Genomic DNA, 27,605 nt, shown 5'->3' on the forward strand with positions numbered 1-27,605 from the left:
TAGACTGGCCACTGAGTTTTCAGTGATCCAACTGTCTCCCTGCCCCACACCCCAGAGTTGTGGTACAGATGCACCCAGGTTTTATGGTTGTCTGGGGATTCGAACTCAGGTCCTTATGCTTGTGTGTCAGACACTTTACATACTCAGCCATCTCCCCAGTTCTCTTCTTTCCCTCAAAAAGATTCTCATCCTAGAGAATCTAGCCATCCTAGAGGAACAGTTTTTTCTTTATTGGGTCCCAAACACCCAGTCCCAAAGATCCACTTCCCTCCCCTGTATCATTTGTTGACGTTACATGTGGCGAGGTTTCCATTTCTACCAGTGGGAACTATGTAAAAAGACTACATATTAGATCAAGAGATTTTTATACTTAAGGTGTGTGTTTATCTGCCTGGAGACTTTTCCTATTTGTTCTCAGCACTGAAGGCAGAATGGGCCGGTGAGTGGTGAGTTTTGCTAAGAGAAACTAGCGGGTGACAGAAGTAAGCCTGGATCCTTAAGAAAAAAAGAAAGAAAAAGAAAAAAGTAAAGCAAAAATGAAACAACTTGTTAATAATTTAAAAATGTATTCATAATCTTCATTTTAAAAACCTTATGTGAACCAGCAACACTTGAAGCATTAGGAAATGTTTACCTAAATCTTACCACCCTGCAGTTACCATCATTGACATTTCTGTGAGATTTTTTTAGTATTCCTTCAGCAAATCTTAATTGAGCTTCTACCATGAGCCAGGTACTAAGAATGTATTGATGGGTGAAATACACAAAGCCCTTAACCTTGTGGTGAGAGAAGAGATGCTAGATAGAGTGTATGAATTAAAAGCATGTGAAATTTTATAAACGTACAGGTGGTACCACTAAGAGTGGTAACAATCCCCTGCCACTGTGGCGGTGTGGTAACAGAGGCAGGAGGATTACAGATTCAAGGCTATGTAAAAAGACTCTGTCTTTATAAAGAAAATGCATTTAAACTTACTGCTAAAAATATAACGAAAGGGCTCAGGGACTAGCAGTACTGCCTGCTTTTCTAGAGGAGCCAAGTTCAGTGCCTGGAACCCAAGTCACTATAAATCAAGCTCCAAGGCATTTACATCCTTGTTCACAGGCACCTGCATTCATGTGCACAAGCCCATCCCTACTCATAATAATTAAAAATAATAATACGTATCTTCTTAAAAACAGAATAAAATAGAATAGCATGTCTCTGAAGTCAATGAAAATACTCGGAAAATATATGCCCAAAACAAAAAATAAATAAGCAAAATTAAAATGTAATGCATTATTTCAGAAGGGTAAAGTTTACCATAATCCTATAAAAAGTCAAAGGAAAGCATAGGTTGGAATTAAAACAAACCAAAGCCTCATCGATGTGGTGACAAAACTCCAGAGAATTCTAAAAGTTCTAAAGAAATCTAAAAGCCGTCTTAGAAATAAATTCTAAGAAGGAACACAAAATTAAGTAACTGCCACAAGTTGCCCTTGGAGAAATCATGAGCAAAAGGAAGAAAAAGTTCAGAGTCAAAATGAGAGGAAGAAATAAAGATTTGGAAATAGTGACAAATATTGAAGGAGACAAAGAAGGTCCAGTGTGTGGGGAGAGCAGGCACACCACATGGGGTTTGGGGGAGAAGGCGCACCACAAGGGGGTGGGGGTGGGTGAAAGCGCACCACACCGGGATGGGATGGGGGGGTGAAGACATACCACTTGGGGGATGGGCGTGGTGAAAGCACATCACACTGGGAGGGGGAGTAAGGGGTAAGGGGGTGGGGTGAAGGCACACCACACCAGGGCGGGGGGCGGGGAGGGTGAAGAAGTTTGTGTTTCAAGAGAACAGTTTTGAAGAAAAATTTAATACCACATTTAAAGAAAAAAGAAATCACGTGTTTCGGAGCATTGAGTAGGTTTCTATTAAAATTAACAGAGCACAGAAGGAAGGAGAAACCTTCTGGACAAGACTACACAGAAAGAGAAGGGGACACGTTGTTCTTGGTGTTTTAACAGGAACTTTTTGTCCTTATTTAATTAAAAGTTCTTCTTCTGTATTTCACACAATACAGTGACATACCCTTTGTACCTTCACTTTCCTCTTTCAGTTACCCTGTATCCATGTTAATGCTGCCCACATGGGTGTGGGTGTGGACCATCTGCTGGAGCATGCTGGAGCATGGAGGATGTAGCACCTGTGCTACATCCTCAGAAACAGAATGGTTCTCAGGGCTGGAGAGATGGCTCTGTGGATAGAAGGCTGCTCTTCAGAGGATTCGGATTTTATTCCCAGCACCCCCATGGTTGTTCACAACCTGCTGTAACTCCAATCCTAGGAGATCCATCCCCTTATTTTGGCCTTCTTAGGCACACAAGGTTTGCAAATGGCACACAGATATACATGCAGACAAAACACTAATACAAACGAAACAAGTTATTTTAAAACATGAAATATTTTCCCTCCCTGAGAAACTGTCCTCTGCCAGTGGCTCCTCACTGAGGGGTGGGACCTGCAGAACATCTCCCCTCCTATGTCTGGATTTTGGCTCAGTAGGTCTTGAACAAATAACCCTGGCTGCTGTGAATTAGTGAATGAGACAACCATCCTGTCCAGAAGACAGCATGTCATGGCATTCCTTCCCATCCTCTGTCTCTCATAGTCTTTCTGCCTCCTCTTCCCCATGTTCCCTGAGTCTTGGGGTCCCAGTCAAGGTGACTGATGGAGATTTCCATTTACGGCTGAGCTCAGCTGCTTCCTCTCAGCTCTTTGACTGTTGGGTGTCTCTCCATTAATTGCTACTCATTGTGGAAAAAAGACACTTCTCTGACCAAAGTTGAGAGTGGCCCAGGTCTATGGGTATAAACACAGATATTTAGAAGGTACTCTGACAGCATGATCATTTAGCAAAATAACAATAGCAAGGTCCACTCTAGGATCTCTGGCTTCCCCAGCCATGGACTTTTGACTAAGGTTGTAGTTCCAAGCATTGTAACATGAGGGCCGGCTTGTTGGGGTTTCTGTCCCTCCCAGTATCCCACAGCCGGCAAGCAACAAAGAAAATCACACATATTCTACATTAGGTTATAAACTGACTGGCCCATTAGGTCAGGCTACTTATTAGCTCTTATAACTTATGTTACCCCATTATCCTTATCTACATTAGCCATATGGCTTGGTACCTTTATCAGCTGTCAGCTCACATGTTGCTTCTTCAGTGATCTGCACAGGAGTGGCGGAGGGAGCTTCTGCTTCCAGAATACTCCCAGTCTCTTTGCTCCACCCCTACTTCCTGTCTGGCTTTCCCGCCTATACTGCCTGCCTGGCCAATCAGCGTTTTATTAAAATATGATTGACAGAATACAGACAATTCTCCCACAAAGCATGACATTCCCTCCTGTGGAACAGACCTCAAATTGAGCCAGGGAGTAGTTGGTTATTCCATAACAGTCATGCCACCATTACACCAGCGCATGTTCCTGGCAAGATCCAGACCACTGGTGCCTTCTCCCCTCAGCAGCTTGTCTGATACTATGGTAGCTGGCCATCCGGGAGGAAGTTTCCTGATGGGTGTGAGATTGATTGCTCTATGTCCTCTAGCCTCTAGTGTGTCTTATCATATAGTTATGGTTGATAACACAGGACAATAACAATAGTGTGCATTGCTATGGAAACATCTGGAGCCTTTATGACTCCATGGGGAAATATCCATAGGGAAATATCCCATGCCTCACAGCAGGATTATCATTTCATAACCCATGTATTATAAGACAGGTGTTGTCAACTCATACAGGGCCATTCCATTATGCCCCTTTTTCTTGAAAGTTGTATTTCGATATTGGCTTACTAACTAGTGGCTTTCCATAAAGTGTTTTCATACATACTTAGTTTTAGTAAACCTCATCTCTGCTCCCTCCTCTCCCCCATATCTCACCCTACCCCATACCCATCCCTTCTTAACCTTTCAGTGTTTCCCCCCTTCCATCATTTTTAAGCTAGCATAAAATAAGTTTTGGGTTTTGTGATAACATTTTTATACACACATATATTCTTGTACGTTGTTCTAGTTGACCCTTCTCCTCCTGTCCTCTCTGTCCCTGTCTTGCTGCGCCCCCACCAGTCCCCCTCAGCTTTCACCTCTAAGATATTTGAGAACCCTCTCTTATCTTCTCTTTCCCGAAAATAGAAACCCTTTTTTGGACTAAGGAAAATAGAATAGCGAATGTAAGGTAATCCAAGGAAAGAAAGCATGCACCAGGATTTCTGATAAAAAATCAGAAAATGACTTTCTGTTATAAAGAACAAACCTGGGCTTGTGCAGGAGGTCAGAGGGCAGAGAAAACTGCTCCTCTCAACTCTCCTTAGGGAATTGCCTGGAGAGTGGGCGTCAGACAACCAGTGCTGTCACTAAGAAGAGCCTGAAGCAGCTCCAATATTATGGTGCTTACAGGGCATATCAAAACCACGCAGGGGTCAACCTCAAGAGTCTCCTACTAAGGGAAGACCGAGACTTGCATGTTTAAATCCATGAGGTCTTGATGGCATGGAGTAAAATTTATATTGTTCACCTTCTGAGGTCAATGGAAAGCCAAGTCAATGTCTCAGAAGTAGGGAAGAGTCAAGGGCTTGTCCTGGCTCCTTTAGTTGGACTGTACTGTCAGATAACCAAGAACTAGATGAGGGGACATGTCTTCAGAACTGGGACGTGGAAAGTGAGGACAGGATGAGAGAAGTAGAAAAAGCACCACCGGGCAGCTTATGGATTCACACATCAGACAACATTGGTGGCTTAACCTTAGAAATGAATGAAAACCAGCTGTCATGTTTCCTGATGAATCATTCTTGTGAGGAGGACTGCTTGTTTGTTCCCGGCTGCCCAGCCCCGAAATAATCACACAGAAACTGTATTAATTAAAACACTCCTTGGCCCATTAGCTCTAGCTTCTTATTGGTTAACTCTTACATATTAATTTAACCCATTTCTATTAATCTGTGTATCGCCACATGGCTAAAGTTCTGGCATCTGTCTCTGGTGGGGCTACATGGCTTCTCCCTGACTCTGCTTCCTTTCTCCCAGCATTCAGTTTAGTTTTCCCCACCTACGTAAGTTCTGCCCTGTCAACAGGCCAAGGCAATTTCTTTATTCCTCAGTGGTATTCACAGCATACAGAGGGGAACCCCACATCAGAGCATCATGCCTCGAAATGGGCTAGAACTCAGTGCTCTAAGCCTCTGACTCTAGCTGCCTATTGCAGGGACTTAGAGACTGAGGGAAATGAAACATGCAACAGCAAAGTCGCTACTGTGGAGACTCCTCAGCTCTGATAGCTTAGTAATGGTCATGAAACAGAGAGGATTGGGGAAGGGGTTTAGGTTAACTGTTACTTAACATACATCAGATTTTTTAAAATGGGCAGCATTTAACTATGCTGATTGTACTTCTGTCCTCTGGTTTAAAAGAAGTACAAATCCATGATTACCATCAATTCAAGAGTTTCTTTTGGGAGAGAGATGCCAAGCACAGGCCTCCTGGGATAGCTGGTGAAGTCTTTTCTGTGATCTGGGCAGTAATTCTATGAGAACATTTGTTTCATAGTAAGTGATTTGTTTTGTGTGATTTTCTTAGCCTTGTTATATTTTATCGTAACAAGCGTATAATTTGGGTGGGAAGATAACCCAGTGAGTAGTTATGAAGACCCGAGTTTGATCTCCAAAACCTATGTGAAAAAGACAGTCATGAACGGCGCTGTGTGGCTCTAATCCCAGTGCCAGGGAGGTAGAGACACACTTGTCCCGAGGGCTAACTCGTCAGCTAGCCCAATGGACATAATGCTGTTTGTATGTCCTTACTCTGTTGTGCACAGTAGAAATGACAGCATGCTGCACATGAGCACAGCCGAGGAGGCTAATGCAGCCTGTAACAACCAGGTCAGCCCCCTGGAACCCCTGGAACCTAGGAAGGGCTTGAATCCCAGGAAAAAAAAAATGTTTCACTTAACGTCATCTCTCTCCTGGATCAATTTGGGTTTAATCCCAGCAGTGCCTCGTGTATCATCATATTTGGTTGTTCTTGATACAATTAGTGTATCACCATGTCTCCTTCACAGCCTTTAACATTCAGCTGCTCACACAAACACCAGCATGTTCGGGTGCTCAGCGAGTCTTTGAGGAGTCTGCCCTGCTCCCTGTGTGTAAGCCAGCTACAGGTGCGGCCTGCAGGTCTGCCCCACTTTGCAGTGCGCCCCCACATGTCCTCTGTCTGGCCCGCCGAGGCTGGTGTAATATGGTCCAGACCAAGAGGACGCGGCCATTCTACCTGCATCTCTACCACATCAGGCCAGACTGTGAGTGCTCTCGTGAAGGTAGTGGAGATCCTGGGGACTGGAAATGGGCCTGCCCTCTATGTGAGCTCCTGTGTCCTCCCATGTGGACAGTTCTCCAAAACAAGTCACACAACTGAGGACAGAGCCCGTGGAGAACAGATGGCAGGGGAACAGGAACCTGGCGATGGGTATGTCAGCGCAGTCAGTCAGCCGCAGCTACCCAGCAGTGCGTGTAGAACTGGCATGTCTTTGAAGCATCAAACATTGCTGTTATTTGTACCACGGTGTAATGCCTTCAGAATACAAAACGTTGGGGTCAGGTACATGAATGAAGGAAGTGCAATTCTTTCACTTCCCCTTAAAAATTTCTGGTGCACAGTTACAGAAGCAACCCTAAGTGGGAAGAAGCCTATATTTAATGGTCTGTATTGAGTATTACTTTTTCAGTTGCTGGTGTCTTTCCCAGAGAAACATTTCAGACAGTAGCCTCCTCCTGGGCTGTGTGTAGCCCGCAGCCTCCTCCTGGGCTGTGTGTAGCGCACAGCCTACTCCTGGGCTGTTTGTAGCCAGCAGCCTCGTCCTGGGCTGTGTGTAGCCAGCAGCCTCCTCCTGGACTGTGTGTAGAATTCTTTGTTGATGTTGTACTTAGGACTGGTTTTGAACTCTCTCTTGGAGAAGACCAAATGGGGAAGGTAAAGAACTAGAGTCTGCATCCTTCAGGGTTTTGGAGTAAGGCATGAAAATCAGAGGAATGATCAGTCCATGTACCTTCCTCAGGAGAGCTGCGTTTTTCACTCTTAGTAAGTGGTCAGTTTACAAAAACAAAACAAAACAGTGATTCTTAGGAAATATGTCATGTGCCTAAGTGTGTAGCTAGCAAAAAGCATATTACTAATTATGATTTATGTCCCTCGGAATAAGAAACCCAAGTCTGTTTCCATAGAGCACAGCATTGTATGTGAATTAAGTGTGTGCACCTTTACTGTGTTCCTGTAGAAATTTGTTTAAATGTTGGGAAGAAAATTCTGCATGTGCACATGCTTATTATGTGCTTTTCATTGCATGCACATTACAAAATTACACACACACCGGTCGCCTAATTAACACTGTGTATTGTACTAAACATGTAGGTTAAAGTTGAACTTCTCTCTATTTTCAATTTTAGAAGCTATCCCCAGGGTCAGATAAAATTTCATGGACTTCCTCTCAATTGTATTGTTTTGTTTTCCTGAACTGCTGGGAAAGGGGACTCAGGTTTTGCTTGCCAGCCAGCAGCTGATTTCATTTGCCTGTATTTGAAGAAGTTACACACCACCTCCAAAAGAACCTGGAAACTGTGGCAAGATTTACCCGGTAGCATTAATTAATTCAGGTGGAGCCATCTTCATGCAAAAAGTTCTAGTGAATGTGGCACCGCCAGGAGCCTGGTGTTCAGGGGTAAACAGGTCCGAGTCCTGGTAGCAGCTCATGACCTCCTTGGGTGTGACTTCTACCAGGCTATGTAACTGTATGCGTTTGTTTCTCGGTCTGCAGTATTGGCGTCGTCACAGGACCTCTTGTGTAGGTCTGTTGGAAGTAAGAAACAGGATCATCCTTCTAAAGCATTTGCTTGGCATCGGGCCTGACACACAGTAAAGTGCCCTGTCAATGCCATGTGAGTGGTGAGTGCTGATCCCCTAGTCATTTGATGTAGGAGCTCCATTTTATAGACCTTGAAATAGAGATGTAGCTCTTAGGGGAAAATAATGAAAACCCTGCAGATTGTGTTAGAGATAGACAGCACAATATCATGCATAGAAAGGTTTAATCCTGGCAAACAGTGGCTAAAACTATTTCTCAGCTACCATAAGCTTGCAGGTTTTCAGGTTCTGTTGTACATCAACGCAGGTTTTTTGACAGATCATCTCTTCTTGCTGGACAGGATGAGCTGATGATTATTTCAATAATGTCAGGAGAATTTTTTCCCATTAAAAACAGAGCTCACTTTACTATTTGTGAACATTTTCACAAAAACTTAGGACAGGGCAGACAGAGAAAGAAGGAAGATGTGAACCCACTGAAGTGTTTAGGGTGATTTTGTTGGGTAGACAAAGCTCTCCAGAACACACTTGGATTTTCCTCAGAACGTTTGCAGCCTGGTTGAGAAAACAGATCACGTATGTCTAAGATGTTGGCAGTAGTAGCGCTGTCATTTATGAGTGCTTAGATTGTGCAACGTACTAAAACAAGCAGGCCAGCAACCTAAAATTGCCCTTTTGATCCTCAGAATAACTGTTCGGTTGGTGGTAATCCCAGTGTGCAGCTGAAGGCATTTGTACCGCCTGACAAACGCGAGGCATTGGTTCTCATCATGAAGGACCCAAGTGACAAGTTAGAACTTGGGGCCGAGATCCTGATTTTCAAAGTGGAGAATCTTAGGTGTGGCTTGACGGCCTTCATGGGTGTAGAAGGAGACTCACTGCCCAGTCTTTGTTGCTGTTTTGTGAAGAGCTGGGATGATGGTGCTGTCACAGTTTCCAGGACTACCCTTTACTCTGAAACACTTCCACATACTCTTTCAGGTAAACTGGTGTAGGTTTCTAGTTACCCATGCCTAGGTCTAAACCTAAGTTATTGCTTACTGTCTCAGAGTGCACCAGGGAGTCCAGCCGAAGAAGCTTCTAACTGAAAGATACTGGTAGGAATAGTTTGGGGACTTTTCTAAGAATCGATGAGCATTTTGAAGTCAGTGTTAATGACTGTAGTGCATATCATTCTGTCCGAAGCAACAGAAAAGCATACAGCCCTGTCCGCCTGTATGAATACAGTGGTAAGAGCGACTTCACGTGCAGGCTAGACTCTGGGAGCTCTTCCTTGAGACCCTTGGTGTCCTCGGGCCTGACAAGTTGTCCTTTGAAATTCATCCCAACCTTACTTTTTCCTTTTTTTAAAAAAATTAATTTTTGTGTGTCCTTAAGTTATCTCTGAGTTTTACTTCAAGAAAGTAAAAGATTCCTTCTGCAGTCTTATAAGGTCGTAGTCAGGGAGATACGTGGGGTCCGGTAAGATTGTCTTGGGAAGTGTTTTTAGGAAGAGAGTGAAGGATTTGAGATTGTCATTGGTCTAAAGGACTCAATTCCTGAGGTTTGGGGTAAAGGTGTGAGTGTGGCTCTGAAAAGAGATGACGGACACAGTGGAGAGAGGCTGTGGAAACGTGTAGAGCGTCCCTCAGCTCTGCAATGTCATACCAGAGTCAGCGAATGTAGAAACCAAGAGTCTAGCTTATGCTTTTAGAGGTTGTGGCAGTGGTTCCTGCCCTCCATTCTTTTGAGAGCTTTGTCACAACTGTAGTTTTGATCTAGAATGTTCCTTAAAGGCCACATGTTGAAGACTTGGTGAACAAACCATGATGCTATTGGGAGGTAGGGGTGCTCTTGAGAGAAGGGAGAGCTTAGTGGGAGATTCTAGTTCGTTCATTTTTGTGTTCTCAAAGGGGGTTCTGGAACTGCAGTCTCTACCATCTCCATCCTGGAACTGCAGTCTCTACCATCTCCATCCTTGCCATAAGGATGATTTTCTCCACGACACACATCAGCCTGCTGTCCTGCCTTGTCACAAGCTCCAAAGCATAGGGGCAAACCAACTCTGAATCGGAACCTCTAAAACTGTGGGGCAAAACAAGCCTTTCCTGTTTATAAGTTAAACATCTCAAGTATTTTGTTATCATAACAGAAAACTAACAAAGCCACATCATGGTGTCTAACAGTGGAAGTAAAGTGGGGAGCAACCAAGTCATTTTAAACCAGAAGCAGAGAGACAGAACTGGTCAGGGGCAGACTCAGGCTTCTATGGTAACCCTCTTGCTAGAACTACTGAGGAGTTATAGGATGGTGTCTTGAAGTTTCTATTGCTGTGATTAAACACCATGACAAAAGCACCTGGGGAAGGAAAGAGTTTATTTTGTCTTAAAACTCTCAGATCATAATCCATCAATGACAGAAACTGAAGGCAGGAATATGGAGTTAGGAACTGAAGCAGAGACCGTGGACGAATGCTGCCTATTCACTTGCTCCTCGTGTCTTGCTCAGCCTGCTTTATTATTCATTCTAGGACCATTTGCCTAGGGTTGGCACTGCCCATAAGTGAGCTGGGCCATCCCACATCTACCAATAATCAAGACCTGCCCCTAGGCCAATCTTAAGGAGTCAGTTTCTCAATTGAGATTCCATCTTTCCGATTGACTCTAGTCTGTGCCAAATTAATAAACAAATAAAACAAACAAACAACAACAACAACAGAAACTAACCAGGACAGAGAAGTACTTTATCCTTCAACAGCCTAAGAATTCCCTCTGGGTCAATACTGACAGTTCCAACCTGAGGGTCAAGGCTTTGATGGACACTTGGGGGAGCACAGTTTATACCCAAACTTTAACAAGATATGAAGTAAGTGGACAGGACAGAATAGGATGAGTCCAGAGGGAGAAATGGTCAGATCTGTGTGCTTATATTTTGGGGGAAAACAGATAAAGTAGAATTCTTTTTTCTCTTCTCTTCTCTTCTCTTCTCTTCTCTTCTCTTCTCTTCTCTTCTCTTCTCTTCTCTTCTCTCCCTCTCCTCCTCGTCCTCCTCGTCCTCCTCGTCCTCCTCCTCTTCTTCTTCCTCCCTCTCCCCCTCTCTCCCTCCCTCCCTCTCTCCCTCCTTCCCTTTGTTCCTATAAATTCCGATACAATATTTCTCTGTGTAGCTTTGAATGTCCTGGAACTTGTTCTGCAGACCAGTTTGGCCTCGAACTCACAGAGATCTGCCTGCCTCTGCCTTCTGAGTCCTGGGATTACAGTTGTGTACCACCACTGCCCCTCCCCTGCCTCTGCTGAACTCTTTCACTTTTTATTCAGTGTTTCGTTTCTCTTTTGCGTCACTTAAAAGTACAAACTACTTTGTACTGAACATTAATGTAATTGAGTCATTCATTCATTCATTCATTCATTCATTTACCAATGCACTTATGTAATAGTGCTTTATGATCTCTCTGGCCAACTTTGTTTGTGCTCCTATTGGCTTTAATTTAGCACCAACACCACCATGTCAGCACAATGGAACTTCATTAATTAAAGAGACACTTAAAAATACTGTTTGAGGAGAAAATGCTGTTGCTAAATTGTTTGACTTTGGTGCCTTTATGCTTCATCCCAGAGAACACAACCGTGTGTGTGTGTGTGTGTGTGTTATCTGCATGTGTGCACAGGCATGGGAAGGTCAGGGACCAACCTCAGTGTTGTTCATCAGGAGTTGTCCACATACTTTCTGTTTTGTTTTTAAGAGATAGGCCTGGAGCTCTCTCATTAGGCTTGGCTGGCCAGCCAGTGATCCCCAGAGATCCTCCTGTCTCTGCCTCCCCATCGCTGGGATTACATACACATAATTATGCCTGGGTGCTGAAGATAAGACCCCAGGTCCTCATGTTGACTGAGCCCCCTCCCCAGCCCCCAGAACTGTATTCTTAATGCAAACCTTGGAGTGACTTGGCACTAATCCCTAAGTTTTATATATATCATAATGACTTTTACGGAAAGCTGGGCACCTGCAGTGAATGCTGGCAAAGTCCATCACCTTGCAGCTGAGGTTTTAATGTTGTGATTGATGTTTTCTGCAAACAAAATGCCATATAGGTTTTTTGAAATCGCCAGTGTTACGTGAAAATAAAAGTGTTGTTAAACAGTCTCCTTCCACGCGGTGTGCTCTACTCTCCCTGGCCTCGGCTGTGGAGCACTGATCAGAAGAACTCAGTTTGTGTTCAGAGTCTCTCTCTAAGATGTATTTGAAAAAGTAGACTCATTTATACATGAAGTCACAAACCTAATTAAATCTTTCCCACTGAGGGGCAGATAACAACTTATGAAATTATATCTAGATTGAAAATTCAAGTCTTAAGTTGCACCGGTCATGCTGTAGGTGTTGGGAAGCTCTGTGTGGTGCTGCCAGCCGCTCCCCTGCTGTGTAGTGCAGCTGGAGATTGTTCTTAAGGTCACACATAGGTAGTGTACCTGCGTGCTGCTCTTGCAGTCTCTGAAGCTGCCTTGCAGTAGAGTTGGTCTGCATTGGTCAGGCCTCTTAGAAACCATGTTAGATTGGTTCATTCACTGTCTTAGTTAATTTTCTATCACTGTGATATGACCGCCATGACCAAAGCAAGTTATAGGTGGAATTGTTTATTGGGGCCTTACAGTTTCGGAGGGTGAGTCCATGACTGTCATGGCAGGGAGCATGGCCGCAGGCAGGCAGGCATGGCGCTGGAGCAGTAGCTGAGAGCTTGCATCTGATCCACATGCATGAAACAGAGAGAAAGGTAGAGAGTTAACTTGGAAGGCTTACAGGGTGAGCCTTTGAAGTGTCAAAAGTAGCACACCTCCCCCAGCAAGGCCACACCTCCTTATCCTTCACCAATAGTTCCACCAACCAGAGATCAAGTATTTAAATATATGAGCATATGGGGACCATTCTTTTTTTTCTTTTTTTAAAGATTTATTTATTTATTATGTATACAACATCCTTTCCATGTATCTCTGCATGCCAGAAGAGGGCACCAGATCTCATTACAGATGGTTGTGAGCCGCCATGTGGTTGCTGGGAATTGAACTCAGGACCTCTGGAAGAGCAGTCAGTGCTCTTAACCTCTGAGCTATCTCTCCAGCCCCCGGGACCATTCTTTTTTTAAACCACCACATTAACAAGGAAAAAGAGTTTATATATTATGTGCTTCAAAGGCAGGGGATGCCTTGTTGATAGCAGCTTTGGATAAATATTTTCTCACCTAAATCCTGTTCCCACCTCACACTGTATTTGATTTTTGAACTTCCTGTCTGGCCCCTCTTTTTTCCTCCATCATCACGCCCCAGAGCTGTGTTCTTTGCCTCCAGAGCACACTTCCTGGCTTGAGTACTGATGACCTTTTTCCCTATTAGGCTGATGTTCTGTGAAAGAAAGAAGTGTTTTTGTTCACCAGAGCTTCCCCTGATATAGGCATCATGTATGGCACAGACAAGTGTGCAGTGGGTGATGGGTAATATTCAGTTACCATCACAGGACAAGCAGGAAATATGTAATAGATAGTAATGGAAATAATGACTCAGAGCAAGCAGGGACTGTATAAGCCATATTCAGGAGATGCCATGTAGCTAACAGCAGTGTTGAGCAGAGCATCTGACTTTTATCTATATTAAAGATGGAGTTTGTTCAGGTCAAAGAAGCAGAAATATTTGAGGAATTGTGTACAATAAAAGTATACCGGAAACCATCATGCAAGTAAGTCTCTTCTTCTTGGCTTCCTGTGTTGCTTTATCTGTGTTAATTTTCCAGCTGTGTCTGTCACTTTATCTTTGTCTGTGCATGTGATGTAAGGCACACTGGAGACGAAGAAATGAAGTGTATCGAGAAGGCTAAGGAGCTGGGATGCGCAGCCCAAAGACAAACTGGTACAGGAGAGGCATCTCCTGGTGTTTCAGGACAGCCAAACAAACCCACCCCTTCAATTATAACGGAGTAATGAGCCTACTCCACAGCATGTGGAGACATAATTAGAAATGTACTGCAGGCCGGCGGCCCAGGTGTCAGGTTGTTATCTGAATCATTAAGTTGGGAGTTATGCCCGTTAAAGGTTACTAGTTTGGAAAAGGTGCGATTAGAATGCAAGAGTCTTGGAAAATAAGAATTTTTCCAATTCAAAGGATACTATAGTAAACCTCCAGCATTTGACTTTTTCTTGAAACTTTTCATTAATGTGTAATGAGGACCCAGCTCACGAGGGCATGGCTTGATGGATTTCTCCAAAGGTCAAGAAGTGCTTCATCGCCTTGACCAGCATCCCTGGGGGTCACTCTCTTGCTGCTTCCTCTCCCAACCTCTGCACCCCGTCTTGACACACGAAAATGTTTCCTGGTTTTGAACTTTTTATAATAGAATGGTGCAGTCCGCTCTTAACCCAGTGTCGTGGGTTGTCATCCCGAAGGACATTCCTGACGCTGGACTCCCTGGAAAGAAATCCTCATTTCAGATTTCCCTGGGATATAGCTAAGTTGGTAGAGGCAGTTTCCTGTTGTTTCTAGAGCTTTGTTTTTCTCTTTAGGAAGTGTGTGTGTGTGTGTGTGTGTGTATACGCATGTGTGTAGGCTAGTGATCAGTCTTGAGAGTGCTTAGAAACTCCTTGTTTTATGAGGCAGGATCTCTCCTTAGGGACTGTGGCTTACTTTTTGGCTATGGTGACCGACCAAACTTCTTTGGTCTTCACCTCCTCAGCACCGGGATTTAAAGCATATACCATCTTGCCTGACTTTTTTTTGGTGGTGGTGGGGGGGGACTAAGATATCAAAGCAAATTCTCATGCTTTTATGGCAAGTATTTCACTGACCAGTACTTCCTTCCTGAGCTATCTCCTCAGCCCCTAGTTAGGAAAACGTCTATAATACATGTTTGTGCAAATGTGTGCTTGTTTATCTGCACTTATGTATATAAACTTTAGGATCTTTTTCTCTTTAGGGGTTGGGAGATAGAGGAATGGGTAATGTGCTGCTGTGCCAGCCTGAGGACCTGGGTTGAGATTCCTAGCACATATATAAGAGCCAGTTGGGATGGCGCACATCTGTAACCCCAGCATTGGCAGCCGGCTGGTGGGGAGGCGGAAGTAGATGGGGTAGAGGAGAGCAGAGCTGCAGGCCGATCCCTGGAGCTCACTGGCCAGCAAGTCCTGCCAGGAGTTGGGCTCTGTGTTCATTGAGAGATGAGAACCTGTCTCCAGAGGTAAGGCGGAAAGCAGTAGTGGAGGGTAACCTCTTCCTGCCCCCATTGTAATGTGAAAAATAGAAAGAGGAAGGAAGGAAGGAAGGAAGGAAGGAAGGAAGGAAGGAAGGAAGGAAGGAAGGAAGGAAGGAAGGAAAGAAGGAATTGTTTTTTCAAGACAGGGTTTCTCTGTAGCTTTGGAGCCTGTCCTGGAACTCGCTCTTGTAGACCAGGCTGGCCTCAGACTCACAGAGATCCACCTGCCTCTGCCTTCCGAGTGCTGGGATTAAAGGCATATGTCACCACCGCCCAGCAAAAGTTTTACTCATGTTACATGTGCCATGGTATGCATGCATGGTATGAGAAATGTATTTCTTTTCTCAGTGATATGGCTTAACGCACTTTTCTTATCTGCATACCCAGACCCACTACATCTTCCTATCGGCATCACATTGCTCTGTTGAGATGTAGATGTCTCTCAATGCATTGAGCCAGCCACTTACCTAAGAACAGTGTGGTTATTACTGGATTTTCATGGCCATTGAACAGTAGAGTCCATATATGAGATTACTATAAAATGCATTTCTTCTTCTTCTTCTTCTTCTTCTTCTTCTTCTTCTTCTTCTTCTTCTTCTTCTTCTTCTTCTTCTTCTTCTTCTTCTTCTCCTCCTCCTCCTCCTCCTCCTCCTCCTCCTTCTCCTCCTCCTCCTCCTCCTCCTTCCTTCTGTTTTAAAGTTGTCATTTACAGCATTATAGCCTCTCCCCACATACCTCCTTCCCTTCCTCCCTCCCCACCCAGGTCAGGTAAGCGCAGGGAGGTGTATAGAGTCACCTTTGGGAGCCTATCTCATAATCACAATATAAAATACTTTCTTAGAAGTGGACTTTCCCAGCAGTGGCTCCCACCCGTCTGAAATACCCTCCAGTGTTTGTAAATCACCCCCCAAAACGTTTGATGACTTTTAATCCGGTCAGGGAGGTTGGCTTTTCTTCTTTCTTGCCTGCTGTCCGCCTTGCTGAACTTCCCAGTCTTTATAGTTGTACACAGCAGCGCCTCTGCCACTCCAGGTTGCAATTTGCTTCCCTTGGACCGATGTTTTATATTTATTGAACATTATCCCCATCTTTTGCTCCCTTTTCTGCCAACTTATTCTTAGTGATTTTTTTTTATCATATTTTACTTAATGACTCCAAGAAGCCCTTTCTATAGATAAACCTCTTGTAATGGTAATTTTTTTTTCAGGTCTTTAAAAAAAATCACGATTTTTGCCACTTTTTGTTTTCTTTCAGTCAGGTTTTAATTCTTAAAAGGCAGCGTTCCCTAGATTTTTTTTTTTTTCACTTGGTGTGTGTTTGGCAAGGAAAAGCACTGGAAACTTGAGATGGACAAACATGCCTGGAGTGGGCAGGAAAATGTGGTTGTGCAGCAGCTGGAGTTCACGGGAGACCCGGTGTGAGCAGTTATACACATCACACACATTTCACAGAAGTGTGAGCAGTTATACACATCACACACATTTCACAGAAGTGTGAGCAGTTATACACATCACACACATTTCACAGAAGTGTGAGCAGTTTTACACATCACACACATTTCACAGAAGTGTGAGCAGTTATACACATCACACACATTCCACAGAAGTGTGAGCAGTTATACACATCACACACATTCCACAGAAGTGTGAGCAGTTATACACATCACACACATTCCACAGAAGTGTGAGCAGTTATACACATCACAAACATTTCACAGAAGCTTAGCGGTCTTTTGTTTGCTCTAGTTTGGACTCTATTTGGAAGGAATTTTAGTTCTGTGCCTGTTTCCTTTTATGCTTTGTTATATGAGGTTCTAACTTCTGAAATTTCTTTTGTTTGTTTTTCAATTTTAGATTGCAGATTATAACCCATTTCCTGCACCATTGCTGACGCCCAGAGATCCATGTCAGAAGTACTTCCAGGTCAGATATGATTTTACATTCTTCAGTACGCAGAAACAGTTGAACATCAAGCTTGATAATGTGATGGTTATTTTAATGTTAAGCTCCTGTTTGCTAAAGTGGCATTTATAAATTTTCATTGTTCATTATGCTATAACAGAAAAAGTAGGTATTTAAACAATAAAAAGTCACTTGAACATCACCATGTGTGTGCTGTTCACCACTGGTGTCTTGTAAAAAGATTCCAGTTGACTGTGGCGGGAAATTGAAGCTCCGTCTTCACCGCCTGGCATTGTGTGTCACCTGTAGACCGCTGACCGCCGGCGGAGAAGGGGCTGCTGCTGAGGCTTTGCAAGCAGCACCCAAGTCACGGAACTTGTCAGGACTAGAGTTCCCCCGCTCAGGATTCTCCGTGCCTCTAAGTCTGATTAAGTTCAGGCCTGAGCAAGACTGCCTTGACTTTACTGCATCTTCCTCTCTTCATGTCCCGACACATGCTGGTCTGCACACCACTGTGTGTGTGGGGTTTAATTTTTGACCTCGGGATAATATAAGGAAAAAGCAATTGTGGTAACTCTTTGATAAGCTCTAGAACTGAGTGGCAAACAGCCTCTCTGTTTCCCTGGACAGGTACCAGTTCTGAGATTTTTTTAGTTAGACTTAACCATGGACCGGTGTCTTTAAATTCTAACGTTAACCTTATCGTTAAATTGTCTCTATTACCTAGAACTCTGCGCATTACATTTTCTACACAGCGGTTAAAAAAAAAAAAATCCAAGTGAGCACTGAGCTTGGTATTAGTAAATGAAGGGCATGAAGTTCACTTTTTTTGGATTTATTTGTTTTTATTTTGTGTCTATGTGTGTTCTGCTTGCATGTGTCTGTGTATACCACATATGTGCCTGGTGCCTGCAGGGGTCCTAAGAGGGCACTGGAATCCCTGGAACTAGAATTACAGATGGTTATGATTATGAGTCACCATGTGGGTGCTGGGAATGGAAGAGCTCAGGTCCTCTGCAAGAGCTCAAGTGCTCTTAACCTCTGAGCCCTCTCTCCAGCCCTAAGAAACCCGCTTTTCCTAAGGGAAAGAAAAACAGTGGAAAAAAATATGATCAATCTAAGCTCATGCAGGATAGTCAGAAACTTAAGTTGATTCTCAGAGGTCCCAAGTTATGCTGCAGTGGCTTGAACAGGGAGTAGATTTTGAATAAATATTTCCTTAAACATGTATGTTAATTTTAGAAACCCAAAACAAATTATATGTCCTTTCAAAAGGACCTCTTAGGTCATCTTAATGGGATTGCTTACGCTCCCATGGTGCAGAGGAGGAATGGTCACATGTACCCACCTGGGGTTCTACCACCCACGCCCTGTTGCTCTTCATACACGAGGTGTCGGGTGTAGAAAGGTGCTTGAGTAGATAGGAGGGGCGAAGTTAACTGGGGTCAGAACTCTATGGCACAGTCTATTAGGTTGTGACCTATGATGGGATGGGGCGTCTCAGAGATGCAGCTGTCTTAGAATTGCACACATTGCTGTGAGGCATCCCTCCCATGTTCCTGTAAGTAAGCCTAGCAAACCCACCAGTTCACCAAATAATAACTGATAGGTAAACGATACACTTTAAGTACCAAGAATAATTCCTTTTAGCAATCTTGTATGTTCATGCAGTAAAATAGATCCAGGATCAAAACAATAAAAGAACGAGGCCAGAAAATATGTGAAGTAATGTGCTTCCATCTACATGGAGGGAACCTTCCTCCTGTCTCTGTATTCTGTTGTTCAGATGTACCCATCCTCTGGAGGTATTCAAATTGCTTTATTATTCCTTGGTGGCTATATAACTGCCTTAATTATTGCCCTCATGCTGTGAAAAGACTCTATGACCACAGCACCTCATAAAACAAAGCATTTAATTGGGGGCTAGATTACAATTTCAGGGGTTTAGTCCATTATTCTGGCAGAAAGTATGGTGGTGTGCAGGCAGACGTGGTTCTTGAGAAGTAGCTGAGGGTTCTGTCCAGATCCACGGGCAGCAGAAAGAGAGAGTGCCACTGGACCTGACTTGGGCTTTGATACCTCAAATTCCATCCCCAGCGACACATGTCCTTCAACAAGGCCCCACCTCCTAAGCCTTGTCACGTAGTGCCACTCCCTGATGCCTAAGCATTCAAATATATGAGCCTGTAAGGGCCATCTTATTCAAACCACCACAATAAGGTACAGGAACAGTTATCAAGCTTAATTTTTAAAAGAAAGCTAATGATACTGTCGGTGTTGGGGTAGCAGGTATCAAAATTTAGAAGAAAAGTAAGTGTTGTATTTCCATCGTGTCTTGTTCTAAGTTCCCCACTCCACTCCCAGAAAGTCACGTGGCAGCTGGTGAGGGGTGAACGGACCAGCACCTCAGATGAGGTCTGCCTTCAGTTGCACTGTCTAGCTCCAGGGAGTTGTGACCACAGGGGACCTTTCTAAAGCAAACCTTCCAGAAAGTTCCTGTCCGTCCTTGAAGGTTGAGCTCAGATGTGCCTTCTGAGCAGGTCTCAGTACTGGCACAACAAAGTGAAGTAATCTTCCTGTTTCATAGATTTTGCTGTTTGCTTTTTCTTAATGTTATTTCCCTTTTGGAATTGGTTTGAAAGCCGACTGATCGGTTGCTCAAGAAAGCGTGTATTGTTCCTTTTCAGCACTCTAAGTTCTCTGTCCGCATCAGTGTTCCCACGCTCAAGCATTGACTGTGTTCATCAGACGTGACCATGGAAGTCTGGAGTGTCATTAAAAATAGATTCATCTATAAAAGACACAAGAGAGTTTTCCAAAGCATGGATGTAGTAGCTTAAAGATGAACGGAGAGAAGTATCGTTGGGCTAGGGGTCACATCTGCATAGTTCCTAATTCTCACCCAGATGTACCTGTCCTGCTTTGTGTTTCCCAAGTAGCCGTGCACCACATCTGCCAGGTGTGATGTTTTCCTTCTTGGCCACCTATGGCTTCCTGCCTAGCTCGCAGGCTAATTCAACATTCCCTTCTTTGAGAAACCGCTTGACTTCTGTGTGCATCTCAAATACCATGTATTGATAAATACCCTTTGCCCCTTCAGACACTGTGAGTTTGGGTAATAATTTCTCACTGTCTGACTCAGGTTGAGCTTTTAAAAAAAACACGTCATATTCTTTTTAATAGCTATGTGTCTAACATACTGTTCGTTTAGAATGTATATACATTGTTGAATGGCTGACCAGTCTCCAGTCTCCTCAGTTCCCTTGCATTGTTGAGCATGGCTAGTCCTCGGGCAGTTAGGGTGAAAAGGGCACAGGGAACCCTCAGGTGGGTAAGGCTCACCAGTTTTCTCACAAGCCCTGGGAATTGGCCTATGAAGTTGCTCTCCCAGGTCTAGGAACGTCCGTGGTACCAAGGCTGCTGTCTCCCTGGTCCTGTGCCTGAGTGGCCTTCTCACCACAGCCTCTTTGTTCGCAGAGAACTTCTTATCGCCCCGGCCCATGGAGAGTTTGCTTTCGTGGATAATACCAGGAAACCAGCTTTATTTTGCCTCTCTTCCCTAAGAGGAAGAGGGTGAAAAAATCTGAGTTTATTTCATTTCCTTTATACTTTGAGGTGTAGTTCAAAAGGCAACCTTCCTTGGGGGAGAAGTATGGCTGTTAGCTCCTCAGTGGGAATAAAATCCTGTGGCAGAAAAGAAAAAAAAATAGTAATAAAGAAAATGTGAAAGTCTCCTTCAAGCGTGTGACACACTTCGGGCCTCCTTGAGCTGTTTGTTAATCCATTTCTGATTGTCATGGGGGAGAGAGCAGTCTGTTACTGAATTAAAAAGAGCCTACTGTCTTTGTAGAGGACTAGAGGTCTCCAAAAACAGAAGGAGTATGGCCAGGCTGTCATAGTGCACACCTTTAATCTCGGCTGTCAGAGGCCAGCCTGGTCTACAAAGCAAGTTTCAGGACAGCCAGAGCTACACAGAGAAACCCTGTCTCTAAAAACTGAAGAGAAAGAGAGAGAGCGAGAGTGAGCGAGAGAAAGAGAGAGAAGAAATGCAGGCAGCCACTGCTCACTGTGGGCTCCAACCCAGGTCTTTACCAGTAGATCTCTGAGTTAGGGGAGGGCGTGCATGGCCATACCTGTGCTGGAGCCCTTGTCTCTGGGTGGAGGAGACCTTCTTTATGAGATTAAAGAGGCTCCATCTTACTTAGTCTTGATAGGCTTTTATACAGACGATACTTGTGTTTTAGTGGAGGCCGTTTTAGTTGCAAAAAAGTTCAAGACTTAAACAGGATACCTAGATAAATCAATGTGCTGGCCTGAAAAACCAAGGCTTTTCAGATTTGGACTCGGTCTGTTGCAGGGACCCCGAGCAGTGTCTGCTCTCTGTCTCTTGGCTCTGCCTTCTACTGATTAGATTGATGCTAAGGCAAGTTGCCCCTGGTCTACCTGTGAGTTCTTGAAGAAGCTGTGGGTTTAAACCTAGTTGAAAAAACGTGGGGGCGTGTATCATGAGGGGCCAGCTTGTTGGGGTATCTGTCCCGCCCAGTACCCCACAACCAGCAAGTCCCAAAGAAAATAACACAGAGTCTACATTAGGTTATAAACTGATTGGCCCATTAGGTCAGGCTTCTTATTAGTCCTTGTAAATTATATTAATTCATTATCATTATCTATGTTAGCAACAGCTCAATACCTTTCTCAGTGTGACAGCTCACATGTTGCCTCTTCGGTGGTCTGGGCAGGAATGGCGGAGGGAGCTTCCTGCTTCCCAGAATACTCCCAGTCTCTTTGCTCCACCTCTACTTCCTGTCTGGCTTTCCCACCTATACTGCCTGCCTGGCCAATCAGCGTTTTATTAAAATATGATTGACAGAATACAGGCAATTCTCCTTCATCAGGGGTGGGGGTAACCTTTTCTCTGCTTCTCCTTGTTCTTTGGGACCAAGTCTCACTGTTGAGCCCAGGCTGGCTTAGCTGGTGGTGGTCCTCTTGCTTTAACCCCCTGAATGCTGGGATTACAAGTGTGCTCTCATACTGGGCTGCTCCTCTCTTCTAATCCCTGGGTTGAGTCTCATGATTACCACTGTGGTTCACATGCTTATCCTTAACCAGTCACCGGAACTGTGCAAACTTGTTGCTCTGACTGGTGCGCAGGTGCCAGTGCACGCTGGCATCCACCCCCCACACAGATAAGAGATACAAGCTTGCAGCATGTGTACAGAACCCTTGACCCTAAGAGCCAGGCTGTTACTGTTACAGCCTCAGCTTAGAAGCTCCTCTGACACAGAGTAGTAGGGAAAATCAGTTGAGTGGATGAGGGACTGGGTGTCAGGGAAGCATAGTTCCCCAAGAAGCGTGAGATCATACAAACAGAGAAGGAAGGAAGGAATACGACATGCCAAGAGGTCGTAGTTATTTCTCACATAAATGGTGACACTTTTTTTTGGTCACAGTCTTAAATCTGAACTTGCTTGTATCTCTGAAATGGAAATTGGTCCTTTTGAATTAATGTTGGACCTTTGTATTGATGACTTTTCTCCGTGCTATGACAGAACACCTAACAGAGACAAGGGACAGAATGAAGGGTTTGTTTTGGCTGCTGGCTCGCGGATCTGTTCTGTAGCAGCTGGGAAGTCATGGCAGCGGTGTTTGAAGCAGCTGCTTACATCCCACTGCCATCAGGAAATGAAGGGACTTTGTCTCTTCGTTCAGTCCAGGGCCCCAGTCCCTGGAATGGGGCCACCCACATTTGGGATAGGTCTGCTTACCTCAGTTACCACAGCATGGGGAAGTCCCTTACAGAGGCCTACAGAGATTTGTCTCCTAGAGGATTTTAGATTTTGTCAAACTGACAATAATATTAACTCCAAACAGTATGATAATGGAGCCACGGTGGGTATGCTAGCTAGTGGCAGATCCCAAAGGAAAGCCACCTCAGAGTGGCAGTCCTTGTGGCCACTGGGATTTCGTGTTCATTCCTAACCAGTTGTGTTTCTCTTGTTTCCTGTGTGATCCTGGACTTGAAGAGTCTGCTGGATGGTAGATGCTTGTCTTGATAAATATTTAATGAAATAGGAAATTTTTGAGTGAATGAAATTTGAATGAAAATGAATTCATGAGTATGCCAGACTTTATAAAAAAGGAACTAGATTGTATACATACATGAGGAAAAGGGGGAGCTGGGCATGATGGTAAACCTCCTAGTCCTGTCGCTTGGGGGATAGAGGTAGGTGGTTTAGGAGTTCAAGTGTTTGGTCAATCTGGACTCCATGAGACCTTTTCTGGAAATATAAGAAAAAGAATGCTAAAGTGGAGTTGATTCAAGTCACCAGCTATCGGTTATAGTCTGAGCATGGCCCCAGTGTTGAAAATGACAGTCTGAAGAGTCCTAAATGTAGACGAGAGGAATCCAAAGAAGCCAAGATCATAGCGCAAGAGAGGACGTGCCATCCTTTCCTTTTTATAGGCACAGAAGATTCCTTTTTCTCTGAACTTCCTGAAGTGTTACATCGCTCTTTCCTAGTCTGTTTAATTTTCTTCCCTTCCCTAGTGGTGCAGGTGCTAGATGTACCTAAAGGCAAGGATTGGTGGAAAACCCAGAGTTGGATGGTGGGGACCACAGCGATAACCAGATGCTTTGTGTATGTGTGTGTGTGTGTGTGTGTGTGTGTGTGTGTGTGTGTGTGTGTCTATGCAGCAGAGCTGTGTCTGAGCCTCCAGCACCCCTCACACTGAAACGTGGAGACCCGTAGTTCAGGAGGTTGACCGTTAGGGCCAGTCATGTTTGATAGAGAAACGCCCCAGCCAGCTCTGTCACAAAAGATTCAGCTGCAGCTCTAAGTCTCCTCTCTTTCCTGGAGTCATGGCAGACTTTGGCAAGAATTTTCTTGAGCCAGGATGGAGAAGCAAGATAATTTGACCTAAATATTAGATTGAAGAGCTTCATTTAACTCCTGCTCAGGCTCCGGTGTGTGGGTAAAGCTGAGATAATGACCATTGATTCCCCCTCTCCAGAAAAAAAAAAATGAATCTTCTGCTAACTGCACAGTAGGAGAGTTTGCCTAGACTTTTATTTAGGCGGTAGGTGCTACGGCAGGCTCTCACGGCAATTCAGGCTGTACTGAGTCACACCGTGTAGCCCACGCTGCTCACAAACTCCTGACAATCCTCCTGCCTCACACCATGTAGCCCACACTACAATCAAACTCCTGACAATCCTCCTGCCTCATTCTTTGAAGCTTTGGGGTTATAGGCATGCGCTATCACAGCTGGCTCCCATTTTACTTCTTGAGAAGTTACTGAAACACTTGCTGTCTTAATGCGTTATACCCTATCCTATAGACATTCTTTTGCTGTGCGCTGCTGTGCAGGTTGGGGGAGGCCACAGCCTAGCAGGAAAATGCAGCAGGATAGAGACATTTGAGGGGGAATGTTGCTGTACTAGAGGTGTTTTTATAACAATGCAGGGAATGGAGGCCAGGAGCCCTGGAGTCCACCCAGAGGGGTGAAAGGTCTTCACAGAGAGGCAGCATCTACAGTGATTCATAGAAGAGTGGCTTTAGCCGCAGAGGGAAGGACACTGAGAACATGCAGTGAGAGCCTTGCACCCACAACTGGCCCCAGGTGTAGACTGTCCATCCCTCTATATCTGTGGCCTCCCAACTCTGATGCTACTCAGCCTTGGCTCTGCCCCAGAACCGTCCATAGTGCACGGCACCATCCCCATTCTCCGCTAAAGAAATCCATATCTTTGGAGGTCTCTTAGGGGGTAGAGAACACTTCCTTGTCCCTTTATTCCTTATCCCTATAAACCTCTGGCCTGTTCTTCCCCCATTCTTCACCCCTCCTCACATTGGACCCTTTCTTGGACCCCAGAGGCCACTCCCCTCTGTGTTTATTTCCCTCTGTCTCCCCTCCTCATGTGTGTACACCTTGTCAAGGGAGAGCCCACTGTGCCCGGCTGCTGGGGCCCCTTTTCCTCCTCTCCGCACCTGGACTGATCTTAGCCTACGGTTCTGTATTGTCACCTTTCCCATCTCCACTGACTTCTGCTCTTACAGCCTCTAACACAAGAACACGTGACTGAGAGCCCTGTGACTTCCTAGACCTCACCTTTCTCTTCACCCAGTGTCCATTCCCACTTTGTTCTTCCTGACCCTCCTTCCTGGTCACTTTCTACCCACCTGTATCCATTGCTTTGGAGCTGAGAGGGTGGAAGTCAGTGTCCTGTTAGGTCACCGGCTTCACATCCCTAAATCTGGGCGACTGATGAGCGACTGGTTATCAGTATGGCCTGCTGTGTGTGTGTGTGTGTGTGGGGGGGGTGATGACAACTGGAGCTCCCTGGAAAACAGCCAGACTTTAAGAAAACTTTCTCAACCCTCTTGCCCTCTCTGCTCTCTTCACTGTCTCGGTGTAGCGACCTTTGGGATTTTCTGAATACCTACCTATAATGACACAGCATCTTTGTTCCTATGTTGCCTGCACATTCTCCATGTGTCTACAATAAGGGTTATTTCTGTACCTTGGAACTTGGAGACAGAGGAGTGAGGGGAGTGCAGGGGTATTATTATGCATGATGCTAAACTCTGAGCGGGCTCCCATCAGAATTCTCTCAGTCGACCAGGCAATGCTATTGAACCCATTTTCCATGGAAGTAACCTGGAGTAGTTAGTCCTAGACTCAGCTAGTAAGACGCCTGGGTAGATGGTTAGCATTTGCATCCCTAACTTGGGATCTGTGTCCTTGGTCTCACAGCTAGCCTCTCACTTCAGGGACTTCTTTCTATAACCTTGTGCTTTCCAGGACACCACTGACCTTAAGCTATTTCATGAAAAGTTCTGGCTGATGTGCTCACTCCTGGAAGTAATCCTCTCCCTCCAGGGATTAGCATGAGCGCTTCTATCTAAGGCCAGCCCTTCTCTTTTGCCTGTGGGTGAGTTGGGGTCAGCAAGCATTTGAAGAACTGGGAGAGGAAGCATGTTCTCAGACACCTTCTGAATTCTGGGTACTGAGGTTTCAGCGAGGAATCCTAGTGAAGATCTAGTCAGAAGAGCAGCTGAGGGCTTCAGGTAGCCACAAAGCTAAAGTGTATTGTATTTGCCGATGACAGTAAATACAGTTAGCTGTTTCTTCCTGACTGAAGGTCAGTTTGCTGTCTTCTGTCTCAGACATCCAGCCTGAGTTTGGGACCACACACAGTACCTTTGTACTGACTGCGTAGTTAAACCAGCAATATTAAAATATGGCTAATTATTTCTTCCTGGTTGGCCAATAGACCCAGGACCCATGTCATCTCAATGAAAGCCTCGTGTCCTGTTTTTCTCCCCCCATTTGCCCATTTTGCTGCAAGGCGTACTCTCCTTGAACCCTTTGAAAGTTCCTTTATTCTTTCTTCTTGTCATTGCTTGGCTTCTTGTCTGGGAAAGCATCCCTAACCTTAGCACCTCACCAAGGGTGAGGTCATTTCCTAGTTCTCCGGTAACAAATGATGCCATTCCTTAATATCTAAGAGATGCCCGGTTATATTCCCCCAGTGACGTATAAAAACACCACTATAAGGGAGATGTGTCTGACGTCGTTTGTACTAGACAGGCCTATTCTGAACCTTGCCGTGATACATAAGCACTCTGCCGCTGAGGACAGCCCCACCCAAGCTACCAAATATTAAAATCCCCGGCAATTATGATGGCATTCTTTCTACGAAACATGTATGGTTATAAGTGAAGCAGACAAGAACATCTCACTCGTAACATTGTCAGGGGACGACCCCTAACATCATAAAATAGCCTCACAGAAACGTCTGCTATGCCTCTCGGGAAACTAGCTGGCGTCCACTTTCTCATGTTAGAAAAGTATCTTTCCATGCTGTTGTTATGTCTCGGGGAAAGCTCTACGTAGGTCCAGAGTGAGACCTGCTTGTCTCAAATGCTGCCATTTGAATGGGGCTCAGAAATGTATGTTTTCATAAAATTGTAGTAGTAGCCTGTCATTTAAAAAATGTAAATATTAATTGACAGAATATTGTTTAAAAGGAAGAAAGCACTTGAATTTTTAAAACTAGATACAGGGACTGAATATTGGAATGCTGGGCATTCAGTGTTCTTCATAAATAGCTTTTAAGGAGAGGTCCCAATGTCTAACCACTGGCAACTGCAGCCCTTCACTGTCTCATGGGCCCCGTGGGCCTCTGTTACTAATAAGGATGCTGCCTGCAGTGAATGGGCACTTCCTGGAAGCCCGAACTTCTAGAAGCTCTGAGCAGTTCTTTCTGAAATGGGTAGCCCGGTGCATTTTGATGATACAGAGATGTCTCTGAGCTCCCCACCATGGGAAATTCTTGTCCCTTTCCTCTGTGGGGATCCTTGTTAGTCCAGGAGCAGGGGAGGGAGTGCCAGAATACAATTTCAAGAATGGAAGAAGCTGTGCTTGGTCCCTGTGCTGCTGCTGCGGAGACCACAGGGCTCTCTGGAGGGCCAAGAATCAGATAAGCAGGGAGCTGTTGCTCACAGGCAGAAGCCTGAACCTTAGGGATCCTTGCGGATTAATTCCATTCACTTCTAGATCCCAGAAGCCTTTCTTTATTTCTTCCTAGCAAGAAGCATAGAAATA

At 44.7% G+C, this 27,605-nt stretch overlaps 1 protein-coding gene across 11 annotated transcripts in view; it reads left to right on the top strand.

Moving 5' to 3' along the window:
• Nucleotides 1–27,605, top strand: part of Apbb2 (amyloid beta precursor protein binding family B member 2) — a 331,864-nt gene that overhangs the window by 152,777 nt on the left and 151,482 nt on the right. For all 11 annotated transcript variants that reach the window (XM_085691832.2, XM_085691831.2, XM_085691825.2 and 8 more), the window contains one exon: nucleotides 16,950–17,018. In XM_085691832.2, coding sequence (XP_085547958.1) covers nucleotides 17,000–17,018 — 19 coding nt within the window. In that variant the 5' untranslated portion in view covers nucleotides 16,950–16,999. The remainder of the gene's footprint in view (nucleotides 1–16,949; nucleotides 17,019–27,605) is intronic.

The sequence above is a fragment of the Myodes glareolus genome, chromosome 8 (assembly GCF_982192425.1).
Source record: "Myodes glareolus chromosome 8, mMyoGla1.1, whole genome shotgun sequence".
NCBI classification, from domain to species: Eukaryota; Metazoa; Chordata; class Mammalia; order Rodentia; family Cricetidae; genus Myodes; species Myodes glareolus.